Raw genomic sequence first — 14,875 nt, 5'->3', positions numbered from 1 at the left:
TCAAGAAGGAATTATAAAAAATAGAAGGGAAACAAAAACTATTCTGCCGGCCTGCAACACCGCTTGAAATACTTCCAAAATGTTGTCCACATGTTTTTCCGCAGAGCACGCATACTCCCAATGATACTTGCTTATTAAAACTACCTCAGAGCTGAAGAAGGAAGCGAAAGGCTGTTGCCTGGAATACCATTCCAGAGAGTAGGCAGACAAAGAGTCGAGGAGAAAGGGAAACAGAGGAGAGAATCAAGAAGAAAGAGGTGCGATAATCACAGATGAAAGTCTTCAAAATGTTACTAACAGTGGGACATGTTCTGAAAGGATAAGCCTAACAAGACATCTGTTTTTAAATTGATACCGAAGACCTGCAGGTAATGGCTTGTGATTGGTCCTTGTCAGCCGGTAAGGATTAACATGGCAGTTTTTGAAGTATGTGTGAAATGTCAGGCATACAGTTTCCAAAAAGTAAATATTTTATGTTACAAAGTACCTTCTTCAGTATCTATGAAAATTTATGCGGAGTAAAATAGGTGCAGCTGCTTGTGTTTAGAGTGAATGATTCTTTTTAAAAAGTGTTATGATATGCTTTGTTTGATACGTTTACATTTTCCCATTTTGAATGGAGGTATCTTATGCCAGGTAAACATCATCGTGTGTTTGTGTGTGTGAGATGCCATGTATTTTTTTTACCCATATTAAAGTACAATTTTTATTTTTTACATCTTTAAGATTTGAATTTCAAAACATTTTGCATTCCACACACTCATTGGTTTACAAAATTAAGTTTTTATTGAACTATGCATATAGAAAGGTTGTCATGTATAATTTATAAGATATACGTATTTTATTCTATGAGTATGCTCCTATAATTTTTATTAGAACCTATTGTGGGTTCAAATTTGTGGTGGGTGATACGGATAAAAACAGATATTGATCCAATTACAGATAAATTTATTCCACAGATCCTATAACCTATACAAAACTGATTAATTACTTAAAATGATTCATTACTTTATGTAAATAATCACAGTGCAAATTCCCAGAAAACCAAGTTTTTAAAGTAATAAGGAAGTACTAATAGAATTATTTATTAGTAGGATTTTTGGTAGATGACAAATTTTTTACCACTTACAATTTGTGCTTAGCACAATACACAATATGCTTTTTGACTTATTAATAAATACAAGATTCAAGTATAGCCTTAAATTACAGAAAAATTGAAGTAAAAGGTGCGACAGAACTATAAACAGGTAAATAAAAGATATGGGAGGCCCTTGATTGATTAAATTTTTATATTTTTTCATGGGTATGGTGTTTTTTTTAGTATCTGTTGGAAACATTTATATTGAAAATTCAGAAAATCAGAAATATTGGTGGATAATGATGATAAAACGATTACATCAGTACATCACTGGTTTAAATATACATTTATAAGCAAATATGAACCTGAATGTAACACAAATTCACTCTTGGTATTGAATCCCTGCTTTCAAGGCTATTTAGTTGTTTTTGGTTTTTTCCATGCATCTTATTCCAAGGCAAATAATTATGAACTTAAACAGCACATAAAATACATTTAAATTAATTTTAAAAATTCTTCATTCTGCGTACTTCCTTTTGTAAGATGCACCGTTGTCTAGTAACTCAGTACATATACATACAGTCTTAAAAAAAAAGGTTAACATATCTAAAGATACAAGTTGAAAAAACTTTTTTTTTGCAGAAATTCAAACAAAAAAAACTTTTTGAGAAATAAAGTAGTCTTGATTATAATGTAATATTAAATGAGAACAACTCGGCTATAGAAACTTCTGATCGTAGTACATATTTTAATACTTGTTCACTAGAGATTTCCTTCAATCAGGAATGCCTAAATTTTGCTGTTGGTGTGAAGTACAGCCATAGCAATGAATAATAGTTGCTCAGTACAGTTTATTTTTTGTAAAGTCAGGAATTATGAAATATTTTATTAAAAATGCACGTAATGCTGTAATGATACATTAGATACTTTGGGACAACAGTTTATGAGTTGGACCAATAATATTTTATTTGTTAATTAATTTACTGAAGTAGTAAACTGTCCAAAAACTAATACTTTTAAATTTAATATCTGAAGTTACAGTTATCCCTGTTCTTTCAGATACCTTTACTCTTGTCCAGAGCTAAAGGTAACTACTTTCACACCTGCCAGGGTTCGTGTCTGATTGGCACAAAATGATAAATGAAAATATTCATTTAAATATCAAAACTCGTGCAATTTTTCTGACTATTTCATACAATTAAAAAAAATTAAGATCTTTCCAATGAAATATTGAAGAGGTAAGATTTAAAGTAGCAGTTCAAACCAATTAAAGAACTTTTTTGCCTAATTTATTTTGAAATTAATTTGCTTCAGACAAACTCTAGAATCATTTAGCACAACCATCCCAAAGCTCATAAACTGTCCATGAATCAGGTATTCACTCTACCTATAATTATAATTATAATTTACCAAAAAAATATACCTTAAAATATACTTCTAACTACCAAAATAATAATCAAATTATTTCACGTGACTTCCTTCACATGAATTGCCATGCTAGTATATGTTAAAAAAATACAATAAAATACAATAAAATATAACAAAATAACTTTATAAAAATTATTCGCAATATTTTATATAATGCAGCCTTACACTTGACTCAATTCTTTGAAAAAACTGTAACATTCTGGAAACCGTAGCCTTCTGCCAGCGCCTATCGGCCAACAGGAATTAAAAAGTAACCAAAAAGCCAATAAGGCTTAAAATGTTTAACATCTTGAACAAATAAGCAGCCAAATAAATTAATTTTAAAAAATACGAACATCTTAAAAACATATTAAACCACCAAGGAAAATAAATATGGTGGATATACCACACTATCTAATACAACCAAGGAACGTTATCCTTCATGCAGTGATGAAGAAGATTCAGGTTTACTAAATTATTTAACGTAACATCAATTTTAGGTAGCATTAAAACTGCTGTTCTGTGCTCCGAGAACATCACACCATAGTCTTGAGGCCTCTGCTGGCAAGACACGGAAGACTGCACACCTTAAGACCAGCGAGCAGTGTGGCAACCGCAAAAGCCCAGATGTCGGGAGGAAGGAAAACAAGCACTACTCAACACAGGATTTTTGTCATGATGAGGATTGAATTGCAGTGTATTGTTTACACTAAGGGCAAGTTATGTTATTTTGAATGGTTTTAATCTTATAATGTTTTATCAATATTATTGAAATGGAATATCTTAAGACTGCTGCCATACAGTCAACTTCTTAAAACCAGAAAGCAAAAAAGGTTCTGTTATTGAAATAACACGAGTGAAACTATCTAGAATAATGTTATCTGGATTTTGAGGTATCTATTGCTACTGTGTTTGTATTGCAATGCTAGCAAAGTCAAATGTCATGACAAGCTATGTTTTTTGATCATTTGCACCGGTGATAGAAAGCTGTAGAAGTTGTGCTTGTACCCACAGGCAACAAAAATATACCTAGCTAATGTGGAAGAAAATGTAGAAAATGTAGTTGATGTGAATAAATTTCTTTATTTTTTGGGGTTTCAGTTGTGAATACGCTTGGTGGAAACACTTGATGTAGTGAAAGATGACTTGCAACATTCTTTGACTGTTCAACAGCATTGGTGGTAGGAATGATATGATGAGTTCTGGGTGATCCAATAAAGGTGTAGATAATGTTAGCCACTAAGGAAAAAAATTGCAGTAATACAAAGCAACAAGTAAGACCAAAATATGAGATGAGATTTAAATTAAGAGCAGAAAACTGCAGCCACGTAATGTTTTCAAAGAACAAAGTTCTTCAGGATGTACGTTGCACATCAGAAGACATTTTTCCATCTGTGCTGGTTCAACATGACCACTGGAGAAGCAGTTTTCACATGAGATAATAGATGGCATAACCACTGCAGACAACGCACGCCAGAGAATGCCGGGAGAAGTCTGCAATAAGACCAGGAAAAGGAAGGAGCAGTACATTGTGGGAGTGGGATGAAGGAAGAGACAATGGATGGACAGGAAGACACTCAAGTTTACCAACCCGACCTGGCCACTGCGACACTGAATGCTTCTTGAACAGACTGCAAGTGCTTGTGACTTGGCTGCCGTAAGGTCTTACTTAACTAACCTTATTTATTGTTGCAACACGGAAAAATTTTGGTTAGTTTTGTAGGAGTTGTATTTAATATACCTGTGCATTTCCAACTAATTCAGGTGATGTGGTAGCGATGGCTATACTGGAGTACAGGTTTGTTCAGGACTACATTTGTCAAATAATTTAGTGGAGAAATTTTAATTTTGGGGGAAAAATACTGCTATATATGCAATTTTTTAAAGGATAAGCCACCAATAAATTAGCAGTTTAGATGCAGTAATTTATGGATCAAATATTAAGTTTTAAATGCTAATGCAGAAACAAATGCTGATGACTTATTATTGTGTGATTAAGTAAATAACCATACAATTATTGTGAAAACAAGAGCATTGTAGCAGGTGTTTAAAATGCTTGAGTGAAAATGACTAATTTTATTTAAAGTATTACGATTTCATATAAAGTAACTTCAAATAGTGATTTCCAAAACATTGACTTTATATTTTTTTTTTTTCAGACTAGTCATATGTGCTTAACTCTCACCTGCTCACAACAATCATGTCTGAATCTTGAGCAGTCACCTAGTTGTGGATGCTCACTTCTGTACACACTCTGGAAGGTTGTGGAGATTACTGGGTTGTTGCTTCACCAGTAGATTTTGTTTTTTCAATGCTGCAATGTTTTTTTTCATGTTGAATAGAATGTGAGTGTATCTTGGCATTTCTGAATGCCATTGGAATGCAAATGGGTTGCTGGGGTCATTCTAAATGCACTGAATGTGAAGTCTTGGAGGGTTTCTGACCATGGACACCTGTGGAGTGGCGGCGTGATTGTGTAAACAAAGTACGGGTACTGTTAGTCTTGTTGCCTGAGTCAGTTTTCATGTGTCGAGCTAGAGCAAAGAAATTCTATCAGTAGATTCATTTTTATGATTTTTATATGGTGCTGAAAGCATTTCGAGGAAAATTATTTTTCTCATCAAGACATAGGCTTAAACAATTTTGAACAATTTTGAACCTGTCATTTAAACACATTATAATATTAAATTTGATTAAATTCAAGTCCATTGAGAACAATCTCGACAGTTTTTTGCTGTGGGTCAGTCTGGTTGATGCTCAATGTGTTGAAGCAGAGGTGCTAACACTGGCTCAGGCAACTGCTGCCCATTCTTCCATTCACAACTTTCGCTTGCAGGTTGTTATCGGAGTTGTGTTTCCCGTTGTGCGCTTTCTGTGTTCATGCATTCAACTGTGTTTGTGGTGTGTATTAGCAGTTCTGCTGCCAGAGAGGCTGCAGCAGTGTGGGGCCGCTCTTTCAACGAGGATTGTTGCTCGTAAGTATGACTGGAGTGGTGTTTTGAAAGACTCTTGTAATTCACACGTGTAAGAATTATTTGATGGCGAATTTTCCTAATTTAAATCTAAATTTGCAAGAAACTAGTTCTTTGGTTCTGTTTAGTACAATTTATTATTGACCATTGAAAAGTAAACTATGACATCCAGATAATAAATTGATAGTTTGGATCTTCAGTGCCCAGTAATTATTTATTTACTGGATAGTAAGTTAAGCATATTGCCATTTCAAGTAGGTAGATTGTTATATGAAGCTTACGATTTTGGTTTCCTTCTTTGGGAATTGATATTTTCTGGATGTTAGCTTCCCAAATGAAACGTGATTGAGGTGCGCGGTGTGTATTTTCAGCGGGAATGGAAATGTCCCACATCTACCCGAAGCCGCCCCTGGCCTTGTGCGTGCCGGACGCCCAGGCCAAGGCCAGCACCAGCTCTGCCGGCGCCGATAACTTGCCTTCTGCGTACGTTCCGCTGGAAGCCAGCCAAGGTGGGTCTGCAAGCCTCTGTCCCTAATCTGAACCCTTTTGATCTCTGCCTGCAGTCGCACATAACTTAACTTGATTGTATCCATCCAGCTAAGGTCGCAGAGAATGCATGAAAAGAGTATGGTGTTCAGTTAGCAGAGTGCAACTGCATTTACAGCACACTTTACAACATTTTTTTAAAATATATATCTACTGTTAAGTTTGCAAATTTATTTTGAAAATGAAATTGTGCTATTTTACAAAGAAATGTGGTCTGTAAACAATTAATTTAAACCCTTTTTTTGCCCCCTCCTCCTCGCATTTTAGCTCATCATCGTTATGTTACCTTAACATTCTACCTATGAGGTTTTGGGTTGGAATTATACAGAGCTGGGAAAGATATGGATGTTTTTAATTTTAACCGTAGTTTATAGTTTGTTTTATTCATTAGCTTTACTCATTCCAGTTAGTGGTGTGAAAACAGAGGCAATATTATTCCAATAAAACACAAATTAATTATAGTTATACCATTGTAAGCTGATTTTGTAAGTGAATAGTTCTCTTACATGGCCACAAAAATGTTTCAGGTGGTCTGGAGAAACAAGCTGTTAACACTCACATCATGTGGCAATCTTCTCCTGTTAATGTGTCCAAATCAGAAGACAGGAACATCAAAGACAGGGAGGCAAAGCGACTCCACATGATGAAAATGACCCCTCCCCCCTTGCTGCCGCTCATGCCTCGACGCCTATCCATGGTCGACTCGGAAGTGATTCACCTGAAGACGGAAGTGCCGGACGGGCATTACTCCCCAGATGAGTTGAAGGTCATAGACTTGCGAATGAAGCCACCCACTTTGGTTCAACCTCTCATGACGGTCTCGGACCTGTCTTCCTCTCAGGCTCCGTCGATGGCCACGTTGCGGCACTTGGTTGGCGAGAACGGCGGATCTTCCCTCCCGGCCCAGAGCGGTCAGAGCGTGGAGAAATTCCTCCAGAGGCTAGAGAACAAGCAGAGTGGGGTGGCTCAGGAAGATCAAAAGGGAGTGTTCCCGATGGTGTCCGTGCAGGAATCCCAGATCACGGTGAAGCCAGATGAGCCCGGACAACCACCGGTCTCCCTCCTTCCGGACAGCTTCCAGCCACATCCGGCAGCCACTCAGTCCACCTTGCTCAACTCCCTGATGGCTCCCTCGATGCCAGTCATGTTTCCATCAGAGACTTCTGGAGCCAACACGTTGATGGTCGAGCAAGCCAGCAAGAGCCTGATGCTCGACATAACCAAAACTGAAGTCTCCAACATCGTGGAAACGTCTCTAATAAACTCCTCCGTGAACTCCGAGAGTGGGTCTTTGAGCATAGGGACTTGCCACATCAACCAAACCCCATTGTTGCCGGCACCTCACACCACGAGTCTCGACGTTCTGGTGTCTTCGGCCATCGAAACCCACGTGCAAGCACAGGCGACGTCCACCGAGAAGCTGGATGCGTTTGTCAACTCCACCGTCGAAAGTCACCTCATGAATGCAACACCAGTCAATTCTGATGCAACATTGCACGACCAGAACTTTGCGAGCAGCTCAGCAAGGGACGGCCAAACCCTTTCGCTGAACATGTTGAACATGGTCCCTTCAGGCCCGTCTCCGACAGGAGGGAACTTTCAGCTCGGTGGATTGGAGCCGAACCCTCAGTCTTCGCAGGCGGCACTTCTAACCAACGTTGTGACTTCAGCTCTGGACGAGCACTTGTTGGCAACCACGAAGCCCATCATCCCTGACAGTCCCCAAGTCGCCACGACATCCACAGACGACTCCAACATGAATACTGTTCTCTTACAGAACTCTCCCCACCCTCCGAACACACTCCTGAGCCAGGCGGTCACGGTCTCTGAACCCACGGTGATATCGAGCAATCCTCGCACATCCCCCATCGCTCTCAAGAACATGATCCTCAACACTGCAGCGGCGTCGCTGGAGGCCGTGCCCACGGGACCTTCCAGGACCTCTCCCATCGCCATCAAAGCCATGATCCTCGACTCGCACATGAAAGCCATGGATAGACAAATGATGATGACAGCAGAATCTCAGGAAGTTCTGGGAACCAGCGGAAACATTTCCACTCTCCTCTCGACGGACGCCAAGCCCGAGCCCAACACCCTTGCCGTGTCGCAACCTCCCGACTTGCCCCAGAGATCCCCCGTGATTCAGCCGGGTGACTCTGCGTCTCGGTCCTTGCTCGACAACATCTTCGATGTGACGACGACCACGCAGAGCTACGCTGCCAGTTCCAGCAGCATCGGTACGTTCGCAGCGAGCACTGTGACGAGGATGGCAGAGAAGGCCTTGGACTCACGGTCGTCGGGCCCACTGATTGGCTCTGCTCCCGAGAGCAAACTGGCGACGCCTGCACCCACTCTCTTGCAGCAGAATGTGTGCGTGTCTTCGGTCGCTGTGCCAGTGACAAGCATACCTGCCAAGTGCGTGCCACCTGCCACCAGTGGGCAGAAGAAGTCTGAAGAAGGAGAAGTTCCACAGGAGTTGACCCAGATGTCAGAAAATGATCTTTTGAGCTACATCAACCCCAGCTGTTTTGACCAAGGTATGACTTCTTGGATGTTCTATTAATGAACTAATACAAAGTACGTAATGTATCTTATGCTTCTTTATCTCAATTTTTAAAAATGTATATGTTAAAATAAACTTTTAGCATTCGCAATTGTACAGTTACAAGAAGTAACTTTAAAAAAAAAAGAACAAACTATAAACATGATTCCTGTGGTTAAGACAAAATACTTATTGAACAACCTGTACAGCTGCCCCTTCCCCCAATTATGAAGTACCTATAATTCAATTCCTTCCCCCCCCTCATAAGTACTCAAACATTTGCTTTTAACTTTCAAAACTACATATTTAATATGTTAGTATTTTATTATTATTATTTATTTTTAAATACAGTTTATGGTAATATACTTTAAGGACCATGGATAAAGGTGTATGAAAAGAGCATTTAAAAATTTAATTTATAGTATCTATTATGCTATTATTATCTATAGCATTTTCCATTTTTTAATTTTTGGCACTTAGTAGTATTTAAAAAAATTGTTTACTCACATTTATTTTTGTTGAAGTTGTTGTTGTAAATAATTAAAGCATATGTACAATGGCTACTTACTAAAGTTTTTAATGCCTACAGCACTACTTAGCTTAGCTTATAACTTATAAGTAGAGGCACGATTATATGGTAATGCGCGATGAAATGAAATAACACCGAAAACCGCTTGGAAACAAAAAATAACACCGAAAACCGCTTGGAAACACGAAATAAAACGAAATTGTGCGAAATCCGCGATATGTCACGAAATTTCGTTTATCCTGATTATTTACGTTTTTTTTCCATTCTGTAAGGACAATTCACTATCTTCAGCACAATCAAATATTTCTGACAGTAACTAGCAGCCATATATATTATATGCGACGGTGATTCATTATAGATTTTAAAATGAAGTCTCGGAATTAACGTAATATTTTCTTTAAACGGTAATCTTGTGTACCATAATAAAATAATATAAGATGTTGATAACTATGATACAATGGCCGCTGTTCACTTTCTGTAAATACAAAAATAACAAACGTCCAAAATATGTTTTTCTAAGATTACGTTTTTAATCATTAAAATATTACACACTAAAGTGCATTGCTTCTACTGTTTATTTAAAATAAAGTACGTAGGGTACGAAAGTAAAATTAACCCTGCTTAACATAACAATTGTAAATAATAAATAGAACATGTTTATGTCGGTATTAATTTTCACGTACATATGTTGGTATTCGGTACGCGTTTGTATTCGCATCTATTCTCCATTGTTTTGATCTTTCCAGCACGGCAAGTTTTTGCGTATCAAGAGGTTAATTCTTCCTATGTGATTAAAATTTTTTGATAATGCCTAAAATGAAGGTTTCTGCCAGTGACCGATCGAAAGAATTTTCCAGCAAAGGATTTTATTTCAGTGATAAAATTTTAATGTGCAAATTCTCTAACTGCAGGCTAGACTACGAGAGACGCGATACGCTTATGAAACACGTCGCGAGTGAGAAACATAAGCGTTTGAGGCAAAACTCATCTGTTAAACGACATCCTTGTCTAAGAGTCTTTAATGCCATTAATTTGCTGTTCAACTCAAGAAATGTGAGTAGGGTTAGCATAGAAGATGCAAACCTACAGAAGTCTCTGCATAACTTGCCTTCTGTTTCCAATCTTCCCATTGATACATTCATACATGGCTATGTTGCTTTCAAAAAAATAATTGAGGATGAACTTTCATTGCCAGAAACAAGCCAAATTGATGTTGCAAAGGTACTTTGCTCCCTTAAAGGGGACTACAGTGAATTTGCTCAAGCCAGTTTAAGGGCAATCTGGTTCCCAACATCAAATGTTGATGCAGAACGTTCATTTTCCAGGTACTCACTGGTAGTTAGTGACAGAAGACAACGTCTCACTCCAGAAAATGCGGAAAATATAACTGTGATAGCATTTCAATAAAACCGTCGTAATAGTAACTTTGGAAGCGCTTAATTGTGTAATTTTGTAGTGTATGTGATTGTAATTAAGTCGTGAAATTTTTAGTAGTTATTTAAAAGTTTGAATTTATGAATTTGCAAATTAACTTAATTATCTATGAATTTGCGAATGAACTTAATTGTAATTACATCATGAGGTTTTAGTGTTTATTAATATTTGTTTTAATAAATTTGCATGTCGTACAGAAAAGCAAGAAAATTTTGCCGTGGGTATTTTGAGCAAAAAAATAAAACCATATAACACCAAAATCTTTATTTGTTTACACCGAAATTTGTCTTAAAATAACACCACAAAATCTTGACTCTACTTATAAGTTATGACAAGTCTACAGTTGTAATCGTTAAATTTTAACATTGCACATGTCTCCAGATTATTTTCCGTCAATCTTGTCCTGTCAGTAAGGACAAGGTTATAGCTGCTGAAACGTTGCAGCGTTCAGAACAAATACGGGCTACATTACACATACGCATTGCACCACAGTAAAAGAATTAAAAAAGGGCCGCAATTTGATGGAAATTTACCGTCAATAGCGCGCAGTGCGCGGAGAAAGGTCATTGATCTCGATCAGTTGTAGTTACGGCGCGGTGTAGGCGCCGGCTGGCTCACTCTGTTCTCTGAGTTTCGCATGCGCAGTATAACTCACTCAACGCTCCGCCCAGACTCGTGACCTTCCATCAGCAGCCAGCCAATAGATGCGAGCTTAGTGGAAAAAAATATAAGCTCCACCTCCCGTGTTTCGTACTGAAACTGTTATGAAAGTCAAAAACGATAGCCGGACGTCCGATGACGCCGGTACCAGATGAACCACTGAGTCTCTCCCGGTAGCCACCAGGATCGTTTGAGCTTATGGCAGCAAAATGGCGCCATATTCGAATTTGAATCGTCCAACACTTGGATCAGTCAACACAAATCCAGGGCAAGCACTATTTACACATCCAACATCCCGTGTACCAGTTTTGTCCAGTTCTAATACCAGTTTATTGGTATACGCACCAGTTTTCTCGCTGCCGTGACATGTTCAAGTTTACGTTCATCTTGATGTCTTGATACCAATAATTAATTATTTACGATCCCCAGAAATAAATTGTTAGTTTAAAATATGTGTGTCAACTGTACAATACTTCCAAAATTATAAAATACGTATAAAACAGTTACCAAGACTCCGCTCATATTATCTTGTGAAGTTTGTTTCGTACCAGTATTTTGGCTAAGTTGTGACATAAATACAGTATCGGAACTTAACAATCAGCCACGTTTATACATTCGTGATTTAACGTTTTTCCCTCGTGCTTTTTAGATTGTCTCCTGCTATAATTACTCGGACTTTTACACACCTAGGCTTAAATTATTACATGTTTAGAAATAAAAGCAACTTTTCATGTTATAAAACATGTATATTTTGCGATTTAAAATGTTCAATGCCGACTATAAACGTTACGTTTTTCACGATGTTTTTAGGCCTACTAGCTAATCTTATCACTCTTATAGTACCCACGTTATTTTCTGGTTGTTTATGGTTGTTACGTGACGTAAATAGCGGGATGGATTCGATTTTTGAGACGTAATTCGTGTTAAAGTATTGTATTGGACTAAATGGGTACTAAACGGGACCTGAAGAATATAGTGCAAATAACGGGAAAACGTAAATAACGGTAACTTAAATAAGGGGTTTCGCTGTACTTAAGTTAACAGAAAATGCATTTCTTTGTGATTTAAACATTACAAAAATATGGTTTTGAAGAGTTTATGATTGTTGTGAATTGTGCTTGCACCGTAATAACAGGGATATTTTATCTCGTTTACACACGGATGTACAAAGAAGTGGAATAGGCCTACGGTTTCAATATTCAGCGAAGACGTAATTAAAAATAAAAATACAATTCTGCACAACCAGAAATTTTACCTTTAGGTTTGTACTTTGTTTAAAAAGGAAAAACCCACACACATAGGTATTAAGTAATGACAGAGTGAATTTTAAAATGGAGTTCGCGGTTTTTGGGGATTTCAGTTGCATGTTTTGAAATTATTTAATAAATGTTGAAGTTTCGCAAATTATCGCGGTAATTGAAAAATTTCGCATCTATTTAGCATTTATCTTAATTGCGAATTTCATACCCCTCTAACCATGGATTTAGTCTTCTGATAATGCAGTTTTAGAGATAAACAAAAATTGTTTAGATTTAGCAATTTCTGATATTGTTATTGTCATACATTTTACACCCTCCCTTGAAGGAACACACTAACCATTTCAGGAAAATAAAGCGCTAATAACTTAATCTTTATTTTCTTAAGAGAGTATGTCAAACAAATAAGTTAGGTTCCCACAATTGAAGTGTGTTGGTTGACTTAACCACATAAAATATATATATTTTTTATTTTTTTTTAATACTGCAAAAAGATTCAAGTACAAATACAAACATTTGAATATCATTTTGAGAGTAAAAATTTGTGTAAAATATTTACACTACATAATTTTCTTAATAGGCCTTAAGCGTAAAATATGGGCAGTGAATGAAGTACAGTAAAACCTCGCTCGTACGGCCCCCGGTTCGTACGTACACCTCGGTCGTACGTACAGATTTTAAGAAACAGTGAAAAATGAGGCAAAAAAAAAAATAAAATATGTAAAGTGTAACAAATACGTTAAAGTTTATTAAAATACAGTTGCAACCTGCATCGTTTATAACAAATACGGGCTACATACACATTGTGTCACAGTAAAATATTTAAAAAAAAAAGGGTCGGAAATTGATGGAAATTTATTGTCAATAGCGCGCCGAACGCGGAGAAAGGTCATTGTACTCGGTCAGCTGCTGTTACGACGCAGCATGGCCGCCGGCTGGCTCTCTGTTCGCTGAGCTGCGCATGCGCAGTATAACTCACTCTACGCTCCGCCCAGACTCGTGAACTTCCATCAGCAGTCAGCCAATAGAAGCGAGCTTAGCGGAAAAAAATATAAGCTCCACCTCCCGTGTACCAGTTTTGTACAGTTCTAATACCAGTTTATTGGTATACGCACCAGTTTTCTCGCTGCCGTGAAATGTTCAAGTTTACGTTCATCTAGATGTCTTGATACCAATAATTAATTATTTACGATCCCCAGATATAAATGGTTAGTTTAAAAATATGCGTCAACTGTACAATACTTCCGAAATTATAAAATACGTATAAAACAGTTACCAAGACTCCGCTTATTTTATCTTGTGAAGTTTATGTGTCGTACCAGTATTTCGGCTAAGTTGTGACATAAATACAGTATCAGAACTTAAGCATCCATGTTATATTCCCGTTACGTTTATACATTTGTGAGTTTACGTTTTTCTCTCGTGCATTTTAGATTATCTCCTGCTATAATTACGCGGACTTTTACACGCCTAGGATTAAATTATTATAAGTTTAGAAATAAAAGCAACTTTTCATGTTATAAAATATGTATATTTTGCGTTTTAAAATATTCATTGCCGACTATAAACGTTATGTTTTTCACAATGTTTTTAGGCCTACTAGCTAATCTTATCTACACTTAAAGTACCCACGGTATTCTTTTATTTGAGCAAATATATTGCGTGTTAATTATTATTTTATTGATATAAAACATTTTAAATGTAAACACGGGGCTTACGACACTGCCTTCAGTGTCAAGTTTTTTTTTTTTAATTTTCACATTTGATTAGCTCAAGTGTTGTTTCTGCACGAATAGGATATAATTCCGATCGAAAATACATCAGCATAATATATCGACAAGGCAGATCATTTCCCGTGGCAGCAGGACACAGCAACGACAACGGCAATGGCAATTTATTTCCCGCGGCAGCGGTGGGAAATATTGGTTGGTGGAAGGGGGGGGGGGGGAAGCCACAAATGGACGTAATTTGGCCTCTCTGGTTCGTACGTACAACTTGGTCGTAAGGACAAATTTTGGAGAACCGTGAGTGTACGTAGAATCTAGGTTTCACTGTAAATAGGAATTAAGCTATTTTTATGATTTGTCAAATTTTTAATTTTTTGCATTGTAAACCTGTGACATGGCATCTGGTAGGACTTGATGTAGTCTATAGTGATTAAAAATGGAATGTTCAGCTTTACCATTGTGCGTGCACAACACTACTTCAAATCATTCCCTAATTCTTTGGCATTGTTACATCAAAATCGTGAAATAGAACAGCATTTCTTGAAGGGGCGGATGTACTCACATGCTCTACTGAATGAGCTTTATACATAGATATTCTACTTGTTGGGTAAATTTTCATCTGCCATACCTTTTGCACGTTTGGATACCCTATACAAGATTTCTTCCAAAGGTACTAAGGGTACCAACCCGGTGCTCATAAAGTGAGTAAAGCCAGGGTGCAGGA

At 37.4% G+C, this 14,875-nt stretch overlaps 1 protein-coding gene across 3 annotated transcripts in view; it reads left to right on the top strand.

Annotated features, from left to right (window-relative positions):
* Positions 1–14,875, top strand: part of LOC134542082 (uncharacterized) — a 151,503-nt gene that overhangs the window by 134,168 nt on the left and 2,460 nt on the right. For 2 of the 3 annotated variants that reach the window (XM_063386002.1, XM_063386004.1), the window contains exons 10-12: positions 5,398–5,460; positions 5,829–5,966; positions 6,531–8,540. In XM_063386002.1, the coding sequence (XP_063242072.1) occupies positions 5,398–5,460; positions 5,829–5,966; positions 6,531–8,540 (2,211 nt within the window). The remainder of the gene's footprint in view (positions 1–5,397; positions 5,461–5,828; positions 5,967–6,530; positions 8,541–14,875) is intronic. The other variant, XM_063386003.1, reaches the window with a different exon arrangement.

This window comes from Bacillus rossius (genome assembly GCF_032445375.1).
Source record: "Bacillus rossius redtenbacheri isolate Brsri chromosome 4 unlocalized genomic scaffold, Brsri_v3 Brsri_v3_scf4_2, whole genome shotgun sequence".
Taxonomy (NCBI): Eukaryota; Metazoa; Arthropoda; class Insecta; order Phasmatodea; family Bacillidae; genus Bacillus; species Bacillus rossius.
This window is presented reverse-complemented; position numbering and strand designations above follow the sequence as displayed.